Raw genomic sequence first — 20,433 nt, 5'->3', positions numbered from 1 at the left:
CCACAAACCATCTCTACAGTGCATTTTGGAGGGACTCCTATAGATGGAAGTGTTCCTAAGGCTAAATAGATGTCACCTAAGGGATAGACAAAGAGAAAAGAATATGACTAATAACATTCAAAGAATGGAGGAGGAGGAAAAAGGAAGGGGGCAAAAAAAGGAACCTTTAGGTTGTGTTTGTAATAGCATACAAAGTGAGTTAATTTAGACTGTTAGATAGTAAGGGAATTACCCTTGAATGTTTGGTAACCACAAATCTAAAGCCTGCAATGGCAATAAGTATACACCTATCAATAATCACCCTAAATGTAAATGGTCTCAATGCACCAATCAAAACACATAGAGTCATTGAATGGATAAAAAAAAAAACAAGACCCATCTATATGCTGCGTACAAGAGACTCACTTCAAACCCAAAGACATACACAGACTGAAAATAAACAGATGTAAAAAGATATTTCATACACCTAATAGTGAGAAAAAAGCAGGAGTTGCAGCACTTATATCAAACAAAATAGACTTCAAAACAAAGAAAGTAACAAGAGACAAAGAAGGATTTTACATAATGATAAAAGCGTCAGTCCAACAAGAGGATATAACTATTTTAAATATCTATGCACCCAACACAGGGTCACCTACATATGTGAAACAAATACTAACAGAATTAAAGGGAGAAATAGAATGCAATGCATTCATTTTAGGAGACTTCAACACGCCACTCACTCAAGGACAGATCAACCATACAGAAAATGAGTAAAGAGACAGAGGCACTGAACAACGTATTAGAACAGATGGACCTAATGGACATCTATACAACACTCCATTCAAAAGCAACAGGATACACATTCTTCTCAAATGCACATGGAACATTTTCAAGAATAGATCATATACTAAGCCACAAAAAGAACATCAGTAAATGCAAAAAGACTGAAATTGTACCAATCGGCTTCTTAGATCACAAAGGTATGAAACAAGAAATAAATTACACAAAGAAAATGAAAAAGCCCATAAATACATAGAGGTTTAATAACATGCTCCTAAATAATCAATGGCTTAATGACCAAACAAAAACAGAAATTAAGCAATATATAGACACAACTGACAATAATTCAACACTGCAAAATCTGTGTGATGCAGCGAAGACCGTGTGAAGAGGGAAATTTATTGCAATACAGGCCTACTACAGGAAGAACAATCCCAAAAGAACAGTCCAAAGTCACAATTAAGGAAACTAGAAAAGGAAGAACAAATGATGCCCAAAGTCTGTAGAAGGAGGGACATAATAAAGATTAAAGCAGAAATAAATAAAATTGAGAAGAATAAAACAATAGAAAGAATCAATGAAAGCAGGAGCTGGTTCTTCGTGAAAATAGACAAAATAGATAAATCCCTAGCCAAACTTATCAAGAAAAAAGAGAGTCTACACACATAAAGAGAATCAGAAATGAGAAAGGAAAAATCATGGTGGACACCACAGAAATACAAAGAATTATGAGAGAATACTATAAAAATTATATGGTAACAAACTGGATAACCGAGAAGAAATGGACAACTTTCTAGAAAAATACAACATTCCAAGGCTGACCCAGAATTAACAGAAAATCTGAATAGACCAATTACCAGCAAAGAAATTGAATTGGTAATCAAAACCTACCTAAGAAAAAAATGCATGGACCAGATGGTTTCACTGCTGAATTTTATCAAACATTTAGTGAAGACCTAATACCCATGCTCCTTAAAGTTTTCCAAAAAGTAGAAGAGGAAGGAATACTCCCAAACTCATTCTATGAGCCAACATCACTCTAATACCAAAACCAGGCAAAGACACCACAAGAAAAGAAAATTACAGACCAATATCCCTGATGAATATAGATGCAAAAATACTCAACAAAATATTAGCAAACCAAATTCAAAAATACATCAAAAAGATCATCCATCATGATCAAGTGGGATTCATCCCTGGGATGCAAGGATGGTACAACTTTCGAAAATCCATCAACATCATCCACCACATCAACAAAAAGGACAAAAACCATATGATCATCTCCAAAGATGGTGAAAAAGACTTGACAAAATTCAACATCCATTCATGATAAAAACTCTCAACAAAATGGGTACAGAGGGCAAGTACCTCAACACAATAAAGGCCATATATGACAAACCCACAGCCAACATTATACTTAACAGCAAGAAGCTGAAAGCTTTTCCTTTAAGATCAGGACAACAGAAGGATGCCCACTCTCCCCACTTTTATTCAACATAGTTCTGGAGGTCCTAGCCATGGCAATCAGACAACACAAAGAAATAAAAGGCATACAAATTGGCAAGGAAGAAGTCAAACTGTCCCTGTTCACATATGGCATGATATTGTACATAAAAAACCCTAAAGAATCCACTCCAAAACTACTAGAACTGATATCAGAATTCAGCAAAGTTGCAGGTTACAAAATTAATACACAGAAATCTGTAGCATTCCTATACACTAATGATGAACTAGCAGAAAGAATAATCAGGAAAATAAATCCATTCACAATTCCATCAAAAAGAATGAAATATTTAGGAATACACCTAACCAAGGAAGTGAAAGACCTATACTCTGAAAACTACAAGACACTCTTGAAAGAAATTAAAGAGGACACTAATAAATGGAAATTCATCCCATGCTCTTGTGAAGAATTAATATCGTCATTATCCCCATCCTGCCTAAAGCAATCTACAGATTCAGTGCAATCCCTATTAAAAGACCTACAGCATTCTTCAATGAACTAGAGGAAATGGTTCTATAATTCATATTGAATGACAAAAGAGCCCAAATAGCCAAAGCAATCCTGAGAAGGAAGAATAAAGGCGGCGGAATTACTCTCCCTGAGTTCAAGCTATATTACAAAGCCACAGTAATCAAGACAATTTGGTGCTGGCATAAGAACAGACCCATAGACGAGTGGAATAGAGAGTCCAGATGTAAACCCAAGCATATATGGTCAATTAATATACGATAAAGGAGCCATGGATATACAATGGGGAAATGACAGCCTCTTCAGTAGCTGGTGTTGGCAAAACTGGACAGCTACATGCAAGATAATGAAACTGGATTATTGTCTAAACCCATACACAAAAGTAAACTTGAAATGGATCAAAGACCTGAATGTAAGTCATGAAACCATAAAACTCTCTTGGACATAAACATGAGCAACTCCTTCATGAACACCTCTCCCCATGCAAGGGACAGAAAAGTAAAAATGAACAAGTGGGACTAAAAAGCTTCTGTACAGCAAAGGACACCATCAGTAGAAGAAAAAGACATCCTACAGTATGGGAGAATATATTCATAAATGACATATCTGATAAGGGGCTAACATCCAAATTATATAAAGAGCTCACACACCTCAATAAACAAAAAGCAAATAAGCCAATTAACAAATGGGCAGAGGAGCTGAACAGACACATCTCCAAAAAAGAAATTCCGATGGCCAACAGGCACATGAAAAGATGCTCCATATCGCTTATCATCAGACATGCAAATTTTTTTAAAACCACAATGAGATATCACCTCACACCAGTTAGGATGGCAAACATCTACAAGACAAACAACAATGTTGGCGGGGATGTGGAGAAAGGGGAACCCTCCTACACTGCTGGTGGGAATGTAAACTAGTTCAACCATTGTAGAAAGTAGTATGGAGGTTCCTCAAAAAACTCAAAATAGACATACCATTTGACCCGGAATTCCACTCGTAGGAATTTACCCTAAGAATGCAGGAGTCCAGTTTAAAAAAGACATATGCAGCCCTATGTTTATCGCAGCACTATTTACAATAGCCAAGAAATGGAAGCAACCTTAGCATCCATCAATAGATGAATGGATAAAGAAGATGTGGTACATATACACAATGGAATACTATTCAGCCATAAGAAGAAAAGAAATCCTACCATTTGCAACAACCTGGATGGAGAGGGTATTATGCTCAGTGAAATAAGCCAGGCAGAGAAAGACAAGTATCAAATAATTTCACTCATCTGTGGAGTAGAAGAACAAAGAAAAAACTGAAGGAACAGAACAGCAGCAGAATCACAGAACCCAAGAATGGACTAACAGTTACCAAGGGGAAAGGGACTGGGGTTATGGGTGGGAAGGGAGGGATAAGGGGGAAAAAGGGGCATTACGATTAGCACATATAATGTAGTGGGGTGGGGGGACACGGGAAAGGCAGTATACACAGAGAAGACAAGTAATGACTCTATAGCATCTTACTATGCTGATGGACAGTGACTGTAATGGGGTATGTGGTGGGAACCTGATAATAGGGGGAGTCTAGTAACCATAATGTTGTTCAAGTAATTGTATATTAACAATACCAAAAAAAAAATTCTGAAGAAAATATGCAAGAAAACCTTTGTGAACTTAAGTTGGGCAAATATTTATTCTACTTGAGCATAAACCTTAAAAGAAAACTTGATGAAATGGAGTTAATCAAATTAAGAACTTAGATCTTTCAAAAGACACTGTTAAGAAAATAAAAGGACAAGCGTGTAGGAAAGCGTTAACTCAGCAAGCAAAGGTTGCACATTATTGAGAAAGGCCTATGGTCAGGACTGGTCCCTGATAGAGTCCTGGAATATGAGCTCTGAGAACTTGGAATATTCTGCCTTATAAGAGTGTTTTTGTATGCCTGGGGCCTTGGGACAGATGACCAGTTTAGTTAGAAAGTTTATTCTATGTGACTCCTAGTAAATAGTTTTGCTCTTGGGGGCTGGAGTCTGAATAGCTGAGAACAGTCAAGGAGTTCCAACATGCATAATGACTGACTCGTCACAAAAACCTTGAACAGCACGGCTCGGGTGAATTTACCTGTTTGACAACACTCTGCAGGTGTTATCACACAGAGCACCAAGGAGAATTAAATGTATCCATGCAACCCCACTGGGAAAGGACTCCTGTAAGTTAGCCTATGTGCCTCTGCCTTTGCTCATTTTAATCTGTGCCTCTCACTATCATAAACCAGAACCACGAGTTTAACAGTTCTGAGTCCCACAAACCTACTAGTAAATCACTGAGTCTGAGAATGGTCCAGGGAAAACAATAACAGCTGACAACAAAAGGGGGATTTGCTATAATGACCCTGGCTCACCAAAACGTAGTGAAAGCACTGTTTGGGGAAAGGAAGAATGATGGGGGAAGGGCATGATGAATTTCTGATGCCTGATAGTTACCCAGTCAACAAAAATATAAGACAACAGCTGTAATGTGATCAGTTACAGTAGGGATGTTACTGATGAAATTAAGAAATGATAGAAACAATTCTCAAAGCCATAGAGTTGGCTCACTGGATGCATAAGGAAATGCAAAATAATGAGAAATAAGCTAACTATTCAATCCCTTTTGTGGGTAAAATTGAAATATTTCCAGAATATCTCACCTGGCTTTTGTACATCTGCATACCAGTAGGTGTTCAGAGGTGGAAAGAAGTATGGCTTTAGTGCATTTGCATCTTTCCTTGGGGGTGGAGAAGTTCATCTCCATATCAGAGGGTGATTACCTGGGCAACAGAGGGCTTATCTGTACCTGAGAGGTGATGGGGAGGGCCGGTGTTGTGGCCACTTGAGCAGGAGAGAGATGGGCTGGACTGCAGTTTTGTAAGCAATAAACGGGTTTTAAACTTTATTTCTCCCTTTGACTGATTTTGGTTTTTAGAGGTATTTTGTCCCAGGATTTCCTTTCCCCAGACTGACAATTGGCGAAAGTCGGGAGGATTCCTGGGAACCTGAAACCTGTCATAATGGATGCAACATTTGGTAGGGCCGCCCCTAGAAATGATGGGGAGAAGCGGCCCTCATGCCGAGAGACATGTGTTTACACTCGTACAGTCATGGAGGCACCACCACCGCTGCTGGCCACGCCGACCCTGGCCCGTGGCCCCAGTCTAAGGCTACTGCTTCTGCCACTGCTGCTGCTCTTGGCCGAACCTGGCCACAACCATGGAAAGGAGCAGAGGTCCGGGTCACCTTGAAGCAACTGGCTGTTGTGTACCACACCTTGCTGGCTACAGAGCCCATCGCCAGAACACCTCTGACCAAGGTAATAACCTCCTATCCCATCGCGGGGTGGGTGCGAGACTGGACCCAAAGGCCACAGAGTGGTGTGGCACAGCCATCTCAAAAGACAATGTGGGCCCATCAGTGTGGCTTGTCTTTCATCTTTGAACAAGTCAGCCGAGCCCGGAAGGAGTGCCCTACATGTTGTGCAGATCAGCAAACCACCAAGAGGGGCCTAGAGCATCTCTCTGCAGCCTATGGTCGGTCGCCAGTTACTGAGAGCAATCAAGGTGCCCACTTTATTGGACATGTGTTGCAAGGATGGGTGCAGCAATTAGGAGTAAAATGGATGTGGCCCTGGACATTTCAACACATGGATCGGCGATGGCTGGCTCTTCTGGCACCTTGGGGAAAAGGCTTGGAAGCTGGCCTTCTGTGTATTCCTATAATAACAATTAATTGGCCCCCGACAATCACGGTTATTTGCTTCTACAGTCTTTGTGTCCTGGATGTGTCCCCTGGCTGTAGCTGCCGCATGATGGCTGGAATGGACGAGCTTTGGACTTAATCTGTGTGGGAATCTGAACCTAGCTGAATCCTCTGGCTTGAGAATTATGATTGTGTTGCTGTTGTCAAGAAAATAATGTTTAAAGAGAGGCTTGACTTTGTCTAATGTTTGGTAAAAGTTTTGTACAGAATCTAGCATGACTGTTAGGAATGAGTAAACAAGTATAGAAATGTATTCTTGTGCTTAGTGAGAGATTGTGCTGTAAAGTACATTTGCTTAATCTGCATAGGCTGAATCCTCTGGCTTGAGGATTATCAAGATTTTATTTTGTTGCTATTGCATGTTACTAGATTGGTCGGAAGAGGGGGATTGAGTAAACTGTAAGGCGAGATTTCTGGAGGGGTGGACTGTGGGTAAAATTTAAATATTTCCAGAATATCTCACATGGCTTTGGTACATCTGCATACCAATAGGCGTTCAGAGGTAGAAAGAAGTATGGCTTTAGTGCATTTGCATCTTTCCTTAAGGGTGGAGAAGTTCATCTCCATATCAATGGGTAATTACCTGGGCAACAGAGGGCTTATCTGTACCTGAGAGATGAGGGGGAGGGCTGGTGTTGTGGCTGGTTGAGCAGGAGAGAGAGATGGGCTGGACTGCAGTTTTGTAAGCAATAAACGGGTTTTAAACTTTATTTCTCCCTTTGACTGGTTTTGGTTTTTAGGGGTATTTTGCCCTGGGATTTCCTTTCCCCAGACTTACACCTTTGTTAATTTTATTTGCATTAGTTAAAATGAAAAGAGACTGTTGAGGCAGGTCCTGACACTACCTCAAGTTTGGATTTTGGCCAGTCCAAGCTATAGTTGTTAGCCTAAGGACTGCTACCAAAGGGAAAATTATGCTGGATCATTATATCATTTTTAATTCTTGATGTTGGAAATTTAGTGGACCTTTTCAATGTTGAAAAGAATCCTTGTCTTTCATTTTGCAAAAATGTTCATGTATTATTTTATTATTTCTTCCCCTCTTTTTTCTTTTTCTATTCTGAATTTCTATTGGTCAGATTTTGTACTTCTGAGTTGATACTCCATTTTTCTTATCTTCTATTCTAATTTTCCCACCTTCCTAACCTACTCTGTAGAAGATATCCATGACTATAATTACCAACTTCTTTTATGTTAATTTCAGCTATCATGGTTTCATTCAAAAGGGCTTTCTTGTTCTCTGATTGCTCCTTTTTAAAAATTAACAGTATATTTTAAAATAACAGTTAAAAATAACGGTATGTTAATTGAATTAACATACCATTGAGATAATTAGCATTATATAATTCACCCACTTCAAATGTATAATTCAGTGATTTTTAGTGTAGTCATAGAGTCGTACAAAGATCATTACAATCAATTTTAGAACATTTTTGGAAAGGAAACCTGTCAGCAGTATCCATTAGCAGTTACTCATTACAACCTCTCCAACCACCAGCCTTAATGAACAATCAACAATCTACCTTCTTGTCTCTAGATTTGCCTTTTATGGACATTTTACATAACTGTAATCACATGTGATCCTTTATGACTGGCTTCTTTCATTTAGCATAATGTTCTCAAAGTACATCCATAGTATAACACGTATCAGTACTCATTTCTTTCTACTGGCAAATGATATACCATTTTATATATATATATATATATATATATATATATATATATAACATTTTTATTTATCCATACATCAGTTGATGGACACCTGGTAGTTTCCCCTTTTTGACCATTAGGAAAAATGTTGCTATAAACATCCATATGTAAGTTTTTGTGTGTACACAAACATATTTTCATTTCTCTTGAGAATATACCAAAGAATATAACTACTGATTCAAATAATAACTCTTTCAACTTTGAAGAAAAATTAGACTTTTCCAAAGTGGCTGCACCATCTTATAGTCCCACAAACAGTACTGAAGTGTTCTGATTTCTCCACATCTTCACCAATACTTGCTATTGTCTGTCTTTTGATTATAGTCACCCTAGGATGAATATAGTGTTCCTTTTTCTAAGTTGGGATTCTGTTGTTTTGTGGACTCAAAAAAATTTTTTGATCCCCCTGAAAATAATATTTTATTAAATTCTCTTCATTCCCTAAACTATCTCTATTTCCTTAATATTCATGTTGTCAATTGTTTTGGGCTTCTGCCTTTCCACTTGGAGGCTTTACACGCATGTCAATGATCATTGGCTGGCCATCATATTTGAAACTAAAAAATTTACTAAAACCTCATTCATGAATGGGACTTTTTGATCTACAGCCACCCTGCTTTTTCCCTGGGGACTCACATGTACTAATACTTATAGAGCTTTCTTCTTCAGGCATTTAGGTTTTCCAGAAGAGATTATTTTATCTCTAGTCTGAGGGTATTTTTACACCATACTGCAGGACCTGAAGACAGAACCTGGGAAGGAGGTGGTACTTCCACTACACAATATGAAAATGTTAACTTGATCTTTCTGACTTTCATTCTGCTAAATACCCAACCTGGGGTATTCCTGAGTCTAGAGCCTCAATAGTTTAATATCTCCATACCATATACCTCCAGTTATCATGTGTGTGGATAATGGCAAAACAGAGACAGAGAGAGCGAGAAAGTTTGTGCTTTTAAAGAAATCTTGTTTTTAGCTCCACACTTGAACCCTGAATTTTGCAGTACTAGGTTCCTTCAAATCCCAACCCTTTCTTTGATTTTGTAGATCATCTCTCTTTTCACTCTTTTTTCTGCCTCTAGATACATAGGTACTCATCTCTTTCCATGTTCTACAACCTTGATTAAAATTCTGGTTTGCTTCTATAGTTTGGCTTAATGGACTGACACTTTAAAAACATGTTTTTATTGGCATGTATTGTTTTGAGAAGCATAGATGTATATGTATGATCATCAGTTTTGTTTAACCTTTTTGCTTTTATTAAGAGTTTAGTCAACTGGAAATTAAGTATAAGAGTAAAGCTTACAAATTTAATACTAACTAGTAATAGTTCTGACAAATTGAGTTGAAAATAAAATCTTTTAAAATAGTCTATTCAATAAAACATAATTGAAATCAAAATAGAAAAATTAATGTGGTTTTAAAGTGGTTTCATCTTACTTCTTATGCCATGAATTTAGCCAAAATGCTTCTAGTTATAAATAATTAGTGGCTACTACAAATTCATTAATGACTTACCTTTTCTTTTCCTAATGTTACCAGAACTTCTTCATTCAGTGGAATTACTACAGAAATAAAACAAACCAAAATTATACATATGCTTAGTTAACTTAAAAAAAAATCAAGTATTTTTTAAAAATATTTTTAAAAAATTAAAAATTTTTTAAATATTTTATGGTTTCTAAGGTATACTTTTCCCTTTTTTTAATCAACTTGTATATAATTTTAGACAAATGTGATATTTATGTATTTTGTTTTCACTGGTGTTTTTTCCTTTTTCCTTTCCCAGTCGCTTAAAAATAAAATTAGTAATTTATGGTTATGTTCCTTAAATATTTCTCTCTGTAGTCATACAATTTCAGGCATCCGTGCATATATACATGTATATGTTATATATATCTCTACATATACATGCAAGGGTTATTAATTTTGCATTGATGGTTTACAAGAATGAGATCATATCATATACATTATTCTTACCTTATTTTCACACAACAAAACCCCCATGGAGATTCTTTCTATTCATTGGTGTAAGTCTAATTCATAATTTTAAATCATTCATAACATTCCACAGGGTAAATATGCCATATTGTATTAAGTGATTTCACTCTTGACTGACCATCAACTAACTTTGTGTCTAGTTTTTAGCCACAAAAAATTAATAATTCAGTAAACATTCCTTTATTTATGTTTTTTATTAGTGTCTTCATTTCTGTGGTTAGATTTCCAGAAATGGAATTTCATAGAAAAAAATGTCTATTTCAAATTTTAATACAGGATCTTTTCTGAAAAATTTCTATGAGCCATGAGTAAAAAAACAGTGAAAGCTATTATAAACTCTTTAAAATTTTTGCCAGTCTGATGAGTAAATTTAATATTTCATTTTAATTTTGTAGAGCCAAATAAAATCCTCATACTTAGAAAAGTTCAACATATATTTCCTCATAAAGTGCTATTTAAAACTACCCAAATGATACATTACTTAAAACTTTCTAAGCTACCTGCTATTTTAGAGAGTCTTCTAACAGGAAAGAGCTTGCTACATGTGCTTCATAGGCCCTGTATTAAAACTGATTATAGGCAACCCTGGGATGACTAGTAAATCATTTCAACAAATGCAGTAAGAAGGATTTTAAGAACACAAAGTTTGAAAATCTCCCTCTTGGCCAGTGTGGTCAACTATAGCATTTCAATATTCATTCAAGTAATCATTTCAACCAATCTAATATGGCAGGTTCTAAGAATATAAAAATCGTTAAATCCTTCCAATGTGGTAGCCTATGGAACTGGCAACCCTAAGCAAGGTAGGTATTTGACCAAGAGGGCAGCCTGTGTTTGGTTTACCAGTATAAGGTATATATATATATATATATAAGGGATAATGATAGTAAGAAAAATAAAAATTAAAAATTCCTTGACATATAGCATCAAAAAGACAAAAACAGGAATAAATTTAATCTGGAGGTTAAAGACTTGTATGCTGAAAACTACAAAATGCTACCTAAAGAAATTAAAGACACCAATAAATAGAAAGACATCCTATAATCAAGGATTGGAAGACTTAATATTAAGATGTTGGTATTACCCAAAGTGATCTGCAGATTCAGTGCAATCTCTATCAAAATCCCAATGATGTCTTTTGTAGACAGAAAAATTCATCTTAAAATGCACATGAAATATCAAGGCACTTCAAATAGCTAAAAGAGTCTTGAAAAAAGAACAAAGATGGAGCTCTCATACTTCCTAATTTTAAAACTTAGTACAAAGCTACAGTAAACAAAACAGTGTGTTACTGGCAAAGGATAGACATGTAGACCAATAGAAGAGTATAGAGAGCCCAGAAATAATCCTCCCTAAAAAGTCAAATGATTTTTGAGAGGAGTACCAAGACAATTCAATGGAGGAAAGGACAGTTTTCTCAACAAATGATACTGGGAAAGCTAAATAATACACATCCAAAATAGAAAAGTTGGACCTTTAATTTTTCTGTAAGTTTGAAAATGTCTGTAATTAATTTAAAAATTTGATTAAGAGACAAAAAAATCTATTATATTTAACTAGTGGATAATTGATAAAGGCCTAAAGTAAATCTGTGGCACTAGGGCTCAATATTTAAATGACTAGCTGTATGTGAAATATAAAAAAGGAAGAATCTTTCTAGACTTAAATTTATGGCTGATCAAATAGAATCCATTCATTGGATCAGGAAATGGAGATCAGTTCATGAATCTGAGGCAGGTATAGAATATTTCAGAAAAATGTGTAGAAGGTAGAGAAAAATTGAAACCAACCTTGCAATCACCCTGGTCTTGAACTTTTAGCCTACAGAATTATGAGAAAATTAATTTCTTTTGTTTAAGCAACCCAGTCTATAGTACTTTCTTATAGCTACCGTAGCAAACAAATATACAAGTTATTAATACAGATACAACATATAAAAACAGGAGCAGAAAATATACTTCTGGAATAGCATACAGCATAAGAAGTGGAAAGAGCTAGGACAGTCCTTTGGAAAACACCAGCATTTTAACAGCAGGTTATGAGCAGCCTCTGAGGTGCTCAATATCATGAGAAGGCAATAGGATATATACTTCAATGCAAATTAAAATCATAATTGTGTGTCTATAAGTGCTCAAATTAAAGACCAGTAAGTAGTGAAGTATGTGGAACAATGGTGGGCACTGGCATGAATATAGTAACTGAAACCAAAAATCCAGATGAAATGTTGCAAGAGAATGAGGAGGAAAAAATTCCAATAACTGAGATAGAACATGATAAGGCTACAGTGGAGACCAAAGAGGGAAGTGGGGGGGAGTTAAAGGAAAGGAAACAGAGTGGCAGGAGAAAGAAAAAGGATACACAGATGGGAAAAGAGGGGGGCAATACTTTTTCATTTTTTAAATTTTTTGTTAAAGTATTATTGATATACACTCATGAAGGTTTCACATGAAAAAACAATGTGGTTACTACATTTACCCATATTATCAAGTCCCCACCCATACCCCAATGCAGTCACTGTCCATCAGTGCAGCAAGATGCCACAGATACACTATATGCCTTCGCTCTGCTAGACTGTTCTCCCCGTGATCCCCTACACCATGAGTACTAAGCATAATACCCCTCAATCCCCTTTTCCCTTCCTCCCCACTAGCCCTCCCATGCCCCTCCCCTTTGGTAACCACTACTTCCTTCTTGGAGTCTCTGAGTCTGCTGCTATTTTGTTCCTTCAGTTTTGCTTCATTGTTACACTCCACAAATGAGGGAAATCATTTGGCACTTGTCTTTCTCCGCCTGGCTTATTACACTGAGCATAATATCCTCCAGCCCCATCCATGTTGCAAATGGTAGGATTTGTTTCTTATGGCTGGGTAATATTCCATTGTGCATATGCACACCTCTTCTTTATCCATTCTTCTACTGATGGACACTTAGGTTGCTTCCCTATCTTGGCTATTGTAAAAAGTGCTGCGATAAACATAGGGGTGCATATGTCTTTTTGAATTAAGAAGTTGTATTCTTTGGGTAAATTCCCAGGAGTGGGATTCCCAGGTCAAATGGTATTTCTATTTTTAGTTTTTTGAGGAATCTCCATATTGCTTTCCACAATGGTTGAACTAGCTTACATTCCCACCAGCAGTGTAGGAGGGCTCCCCTTTCTCCACATCCTCAGCAGCATTTGTTGTTCTTAGTCTTTTCGATGCTGGCCATCCTTACATGGTGTGAGGTGATACCTCATTGTGGTTTTAATTTGCATTTCCCTGATGATTAGTGATGTGGAGCATCTTTTCATGTGTCTGTTGGCCATCTGAATTTCTTCTTTGGAGAAGTGTTTGTTCAGATCGTCTGCCCATTTGTTGATCGGGTTATTTGCTTTTTGGGTGTTGAGTTATGTAAGTTCTTTATATATCCAACCCCTTGCTGGATAAGTCATTTTATTCTCCCATACTGTAGGATGCCTTGTTGTTCTGTTGATGGTGTCCTTTGCCATACAAAACCTTTTTAGTTTGCTGTAGTTCCATGAGTTCATTTTTGCTTTTGTTTCCCTTGCTGGAGGAGATGCGTTCAGGAAGTTGCTCATGCTTATATTCAGGAGATATTTGCCTATGTTGTCTTCTAAGAGTTTTATGGTTTCATGACTTACATTCAAGTCTCTGATACATTTTGAGTTAACTTTTGTGTATGGGGTTAAACAATAATCCTGTTTCATTCTCTTGTATGTAGCTGCCCAGTTTGGCCAACACCAGCTGTTGAAGAGGCTGTCATTTCCCCATTACATGTCCATGGCTCCTTTATCATATATTAATTGACCATATATGGTTGGGTTTATATCAGGGCTTTCTAGTCTGTTCCATTGGTCTGTGGTTCTGTTCTTGTGCCAGTACCAAATTGTCTTGATTACTGTGGCTTTGTAGTAGAGCTTGAAGTTGGGGAGCATAATCCCCCCAGCTTTATTCTTCCTTCTCAAGATTGCTTTGGCTATTCGAGGTCTTTTGTGGTTCCATATGAATTTTAGAACAATTTTCTCTAGTTCGTTGAAGAATGCCATTGGTATTTTGATTGGAATTGCATTGAATCTGTAGATTGCTTTACGCAGGATGGGCATTTTGACAATACTAGTTCTTCCTATCCATGAGCCCAGGATGTTTCCATTTATTGGTATCTTCTTTAATTTCTCTCATGAGTGTCTTGCACTTTTCAGAGTGTAGGTCTTTCACTTCCTTAGTTAGATTTATTCCTAAGTATTTTATTCTTTTTGATGCAATTGTGAATGGAATTTTTTTCCTTATTTCTCTCCTCTGCTAGTTCATTGTTAGTGTATAAGAATGCCACAGATTTCTGTATATTAATTTTGTATCTTTGCTTAATCAATGCAACTTTGCTGAATTGAGATATTAGATCTAGTAGTTTTGGAGTGGATTGTTTAGGGTTTTTTATGTACAATATCATGTCATCTGCAAACAGGGACAGTTTATTCTTCCTTGTCAATCTGCATGCCTTTTATTTCTTATGTTGTCTGACTGCCATGGCTAGGAACTCCAGTACTATGTTGAATAGAAGTGGGGAGAGTGGGCATTCTTGTCTTGTTCCAGATCTTAAAGGAAAAGCTTTCAGCTTCTCACTGTTAAGTATAATGTTGGCTGTGGGTTTGTCATATATGGCCTTTATTATGTTGAGGTACTTGCCCTCTACAACCATTTTGTTGAGAGTTTTTATCATGAATGGATATTGAATTTTGTCAAATGCTTTTTCAGCATCTGTGGAGGTGATTATGTGGTTTTTGTCCTTCTTTTTGTTGATGTGGTGTTATGTGTTGATGGATTTTTGAATGTTGTACCATCCTTGCATCCCTGGCATAAATTCAACTTGATCATGATGGATCATCTTTTTGATGTATTTTTGAATTCGGTTTGCTAATGTTTTGTTGAGTATTTTTGCATCTATGTTCATCAGAGATATTGGTCTGTAATTTTCTTTTTTTGTGGTGACTTTGCCTGGTTTTGGTATTAGAGTGATGCTGGCCTTATAGAATGAGTTTGGAAGTATTCAAGAGGGGGCAATACTTATAGAATACCAAATACAGTCATATATGTTGTATAGAGAAATGGAGGCTTTCATAATACAAGAATATCTCCTAGTTGGGTGTTACAACTACAGATTTTTAAGCCATCTATTTCTCAACTAAAGGCAAATATATAGCTGGCCTCTGATGAACAAGTCAAGAGGCAACATATACTGTATAAAGTCCTTACCTGAACAAGTATCTAAAATAATTTACTCTTCCACTAGTTAAGTTTTAGTCATTTTTCTACTGAGCATATAAGACAGTTTTTATGAGGATAAAATTATGGGTATAATAAGGTCTCCATAATCCAAGACTATTATGCTCTAATATGAAAGAAATATGTTTAGCTATAATAAAGTAAGCACAAAATGAGCATAAGGAAAAGAAAAATTAGTGATTAGAAAGATTCCTAATATCAAAGGAGTTTACACAAGTTCAAAAAGGCTAAATGGATCTTTTAATTCTGCTTATCATCATCAAATTAATTTGCCATTAATTCATTTACAAAAATATAAACCTACAAGTAAGAATCTTACTTTCAGGAGTTTCTTTCTGCCATTGGGTGAGTTCAGCAGTCAAACATTTCACTTGCATAATTAATAGTGACAGCTATAAAAAAAAGAACAAAAGGAAAACAAAGTTGTTTTTGTGGAATATTCATAGCTACTCATTGATGAAAGTGTAGACATTCTTAATACTTTAATACAAGTTCCTAAGATAAATGGCACCCATAATAGCTATCGAAACTATAAAAATGATCACTTCAAACAGAATTCTGCTTTAAACCACACTAAGTATAGCTCATAATTGCCCATTTTACTACTGATATAGTATTAAAAAATGATCAATTGTACATCACCTGTCAACCTAAAAGAACCTAAATACATTGTTTATTCCCTAAATCAGTATTCATTTAAAAAAGGATGTTATTTCTTACCAACATTTTTTAGACAAACTTGCTTTAAAGATGCTTTTTCCTCTCCATTCACTTTCAGAAAAATTGAAACTAATTTTTAGAAAAAGATAGTAGCTAAAAATAAATGTAAATACATATGTAGAGATAAATACAAAATGACACTGGGTCCAGAAGCCATACATAAAAACCAGTTTTACTACACCGTAGTTTGTAAATTGTTGTAAACATGTGCTCTTCAGCCAAAGATAAATCAGGATGAATGTTTCTGATATCAGGTGGCTCCAAGAAATTATAATTTTGATATTTACAAACCTGTTATAAATCTGTTGCCTGATTAGACCACAGAATTCAAGTTTATGTATGATTAAAATTAAATTTCAGAACATTTCTTATCTGCTCTATATAATTCTTAATGGTACCAAAATAAATAAAAAATGCAATAGGTATTTCTGTTCTATTTATACAAAAGGACACCAAGTACCATCTTTTTAACCAATTTTTAAAGATACAGAGCAGGTAGAGCTCAAACACCCTGCTCTATATTATAAAACTGCTGTTGGATAGTCAGAGGAAAAAAACCTAGTCTCTTTGAAAGTGTTATATAATTACAACAAAATTCACTTACAGGTACTTAAAATTTTTACCAAACAAGTTTATCATTACTGTATAAATAATTAAATGTGACGGTGAAAGTGTTTTTTGATCAATAAAGTGAATTATAAATATTATTATTACTGGGAAGGGATATAAAAATTCCTAAAAAGTTGTATCTAAACTAGGTAAAATTATCATAATAAGGGATCCATATCATTTTTCCTGCACTTATTAGAAATATATAAAATTACCAATATTTACTTTTTGACCTATTAAAAAACTGTAATTTCACAATTCAACGTTGCACTACATTGGTGAAATACAGCACTTACTGCACCAAAGCCAAGCTAAGCTAATGCAAACACCCAAATTATTTTGATCTTTCTATAAAATTCAACAATACTTTCCAAAAAAGAAAATATTAGTGATTTTACAGTGATTTAAACATGAAATTTGAGACTTTCTGCCATTTTCTCATTTAAAATACCTATTTTCTTGCTTTAGAAAATGGACCGAGTATTAATATTGAAGTTTTAAAGTTAACAGGTGTGCAGAAAATACTTAAAACCAAGTAAGTCTGATTATCCTTAAAGGGCTGCTTGCAACGCTGGCCCTTGGCTAGCATTTGGAAACTTGGATTTTGAGGTGGCTCCCACTAACCTGACAAGAGGGTTCACTCTGCAAAATGACAAAGCACAAACTGTGCAAAGAATATGATTTACGCTGAATACCTGCTTTCCTTCTGGAAGTCTAGTACTTTGATGACTACTAGGCAGAGGGTGGCTATGTGACTAGCCACTACAAAAAACTTTGGGCACTGAGTCTCTAAAGAGGCTGCCTGGTAGACATTTCACACTTGTCACAACTCTCTGTGGGAATTAAGTACATCTTGTGTGACTCTACTGGGAAATGACTCCTGAAAGTATGTCCCTGGTTTCCCCTTTGGTCCTTTTCCCTTTGCTGATTTTGCTCTGTATCCTTTCAGTCTAATACATGTCAGCCATGTGATGACTACACACTGAGTCCTGTGAGCCCTTCTGCAGAATCATCAAACTTGGGAGTAATATTGGGGACTCTCAACACTTAGGAAAAGACACTATGGATTCTTAAAATTTTGTTATTATTGACTATCTCAGGATACTGATTATTTACTACAACTACATAGCTTATCCCACAAAGCCAAAGTTTGGCTCATTGCATGAAAAATATTCAGGAAACTCATAGGTCCCATCCTTAGTGAATCTGATTCAGTAGGTCTCAATTTCTACAACATAAAAAACCACATTTCTGAAGGAAGCCAGATGATAGTTTATTTACTGTATAATGCTTTTCTAAATAAAATATTCAGGTTTACCCTGTACAATAAAGCTCTATATTTATTGACAGCTATAAAAATTCTTACAAAAGATGGCTTAATTCTTTTTTTTTCCTGTGTCATAGGTTTTATTTTATTTTACTTTTTTATTTTTTATTAAGCTATGATTGATATACACTCTTATGAAGGTTTCACATGAAAAAACAATGTGGTTACTACATTTACCCATACTATCAAGTCCCCACCCACACCCCAATACAATCACTGTCCATTAGTGCAAGTTGCCAGAGATCCACTATGTCCCTTCTCTGTGATACACTGTTCTCCCTGTGATCCCCCACACCATGTGTACTAAACATAATACCCCTCAATCCACTTCTCCCTCCCACCCCACCCGCCCTCCCACACCCGTCCCCTTTGGTAACCACTAGTTCATTCTTGGAGTCTCTGAGTCTGCTGCTATTTTGTTCCTTCTGTTTTGCTTCATTGTTACACTCCACAAATGAGGGAAACCATTTGGTATTTGTCTTTCACCGCCTGGCTTATTTCACTGAGCATAATGTCCTCCACCTCCATCCATGTTGCTGCAAATGGTAGAATTTGTTTGTTTCTTATGGCTGAATAGTATTCCATTGTATATATGTACCACTTCTTTATACATTCATCTACAGATGGACACTTAGGTTGCTTCCATATCTTGGCCATTGTAAAAAATGCTGCGATAAACATAGGGGAGCATATATCTTTTTGAATCTGAGAAGTTGTATTCTTTGGGTAAATTCCCAGAAGGGGGAATCCCAGGTCAAATGGTATTTCTATTTTTAGTTTTTTGAGGAACCTCCATATTGCTTTCCACAATGGTTGAACTAGCTTACATTCCCACCAGCAGTGTAGGATGGTTCCCCTTTCTCCACATCCTCACCAACATTTGTTGTTCTTACTCTTTTCAATGCTGGCCATCCTTACTCGTGTGAGGTGTTATCTCATTGTGGTTTTAATTTGCATTTCCCTGATGATTAGTGATGTGGAGCATCTTTTCATGTGTCTGTTGTCCAACTGAATTTCTTCTTTAGAGAACCGTCTCTTCATATCCTCTGCCCATTTATTAATCAGGTTATTGGCTTTTTGGGTGTTGAGGTGTGTAAATTCTTCATATATTTCGGATGTTAACCCCTTGTTGGACAAGTCATTTACAAATATATTCTCCCATACTGTAGGATGCCTTTTTGTTCTGTTGATGATGTCCTTTGCCGTACAAAACCTTTTCAGTTGATGTAGTCCCATGAGTTCATTTTAGCTTTTGTTTCCCTTTCTCGAGGAGATGGGTTCAGGAAGAAGTAGCTCTTCCTTATATTCAGGGGATGTTTGCCTATGTTGTCTTCTAAGAGTTTTATGGTTTCATGACTTACATTCAAGTCTTTAATCCATTTCAAGTTTACTTTTGTGTATGGGGTTAAACAATAATCCAGTTTCATTCTCTTGCAATGTAGCTGCCCAGTTCTGCCAACACCAGCTGTTGAAGAGGCTGTCATTTCCCCATTACATGTCCATGGCTTCTTTATCATATATTAATTGACCATATATGGTTGGGTTTATATCAGGGCTCTCTAGACTGTTCCATTGGTCTGTGGTTCTGTTCTTGTGCCAGTACCAAATTGTCTTGATTACTGTGGCTTTGTAGTAGACCTTGAAGTTGGGGAGTATAATCCTGCCAGCTTTATTCTTCCTTCTCAGGATTGCTTTGGCTATTCGAGGTCTTTTGTGGTTCCATATGAATTTGAGGACAATTTTCTCTAGTTTGTTGAAGAATGCTGTTGGTATTTTGATAGGAATTGCATTGAATCTAGATTGCTCTAGGCAGGATGGCCATTTTGACAATATTAATTATTTCTACCCATAAGCATGGGATCTGTTTCCATTTATTGGTATCTTCTTTAATTTCTCTCATGAATGTCTTGTAGTTTTCAGAGTATAGGTCTTTCACTTCCTTAGTTAGATTTATTCCTAGGTATTTTATTCTTTTTGATGCAATTGTGAATGGAATTGTCTTCCTGATTTCTCTCTTTGCTAGTTCATTGTTAGTGAATAGGAAAGCTACAGATTTCTGTGTGTTAATTTTGTATCCTGCAACTTTGCTGTATTCTGATATCAGTTCTAGTAGTTTTGGGGTGGATTGTTAGGGTTTTTTATGTACAATATCATGTCATCTGCAAACAGGGACTGTTTAACTTCTTCCTTGCCAATCTGCATGCCTTTTATTTCTTGTGTTGTCTGACTGCCGTGGCTAGGAACTCCAGTACTATGTTGAATAAAA

At 36.2% G+C, this 20,433-nt stretch overlaps 1 protein-coding gene across 1 annotated transcript in view; it reads right to left on the bottom strand.

Moving 5' to 3' along the window:
- The window catches only part of CENPK (centromere protein K), a 59,980-nt gene that overhangs the window by 15,079 nt on the left and 24,468 nt on the right, over positions 1–20,433 (bottom strand). Inside the window, exons 4-5 of the mRNA XM_037013608.2 lie at positions 15,831–15,903; positions 9,750–9,796 (exon numbers count right to left, since the gene is read on the bottom strand). Coding sequence (XP_036869503.1) covers positions 9,750–9,796; positions 15,831–15,903 — 120 coding nt within the window. The remainder of the gene's footprint in view (positions 1–9,749; positions 9,797–15,830; positions 15,904–20,433) is intronic.

The sequence above is a fragment of the Manis javanica genome, chromosome 1 (assembly GCF_040802235.1).
Source record: "Manis javanica isolate MJ-LG chromosome 1, MJ_LKY, whole genome shotgun sequence".
NCBI classification, from domain to species: Eukaryota; Metazoa; Chordata; class Mammalia; order Pholidota; family Manidae; genus Manis; species Manis javanica.
The sequence above is the reverse complement of the archived record's forward strand: the minus strand, read 5'-3'. Positions and strand labels throughout refer to the sequence as shown.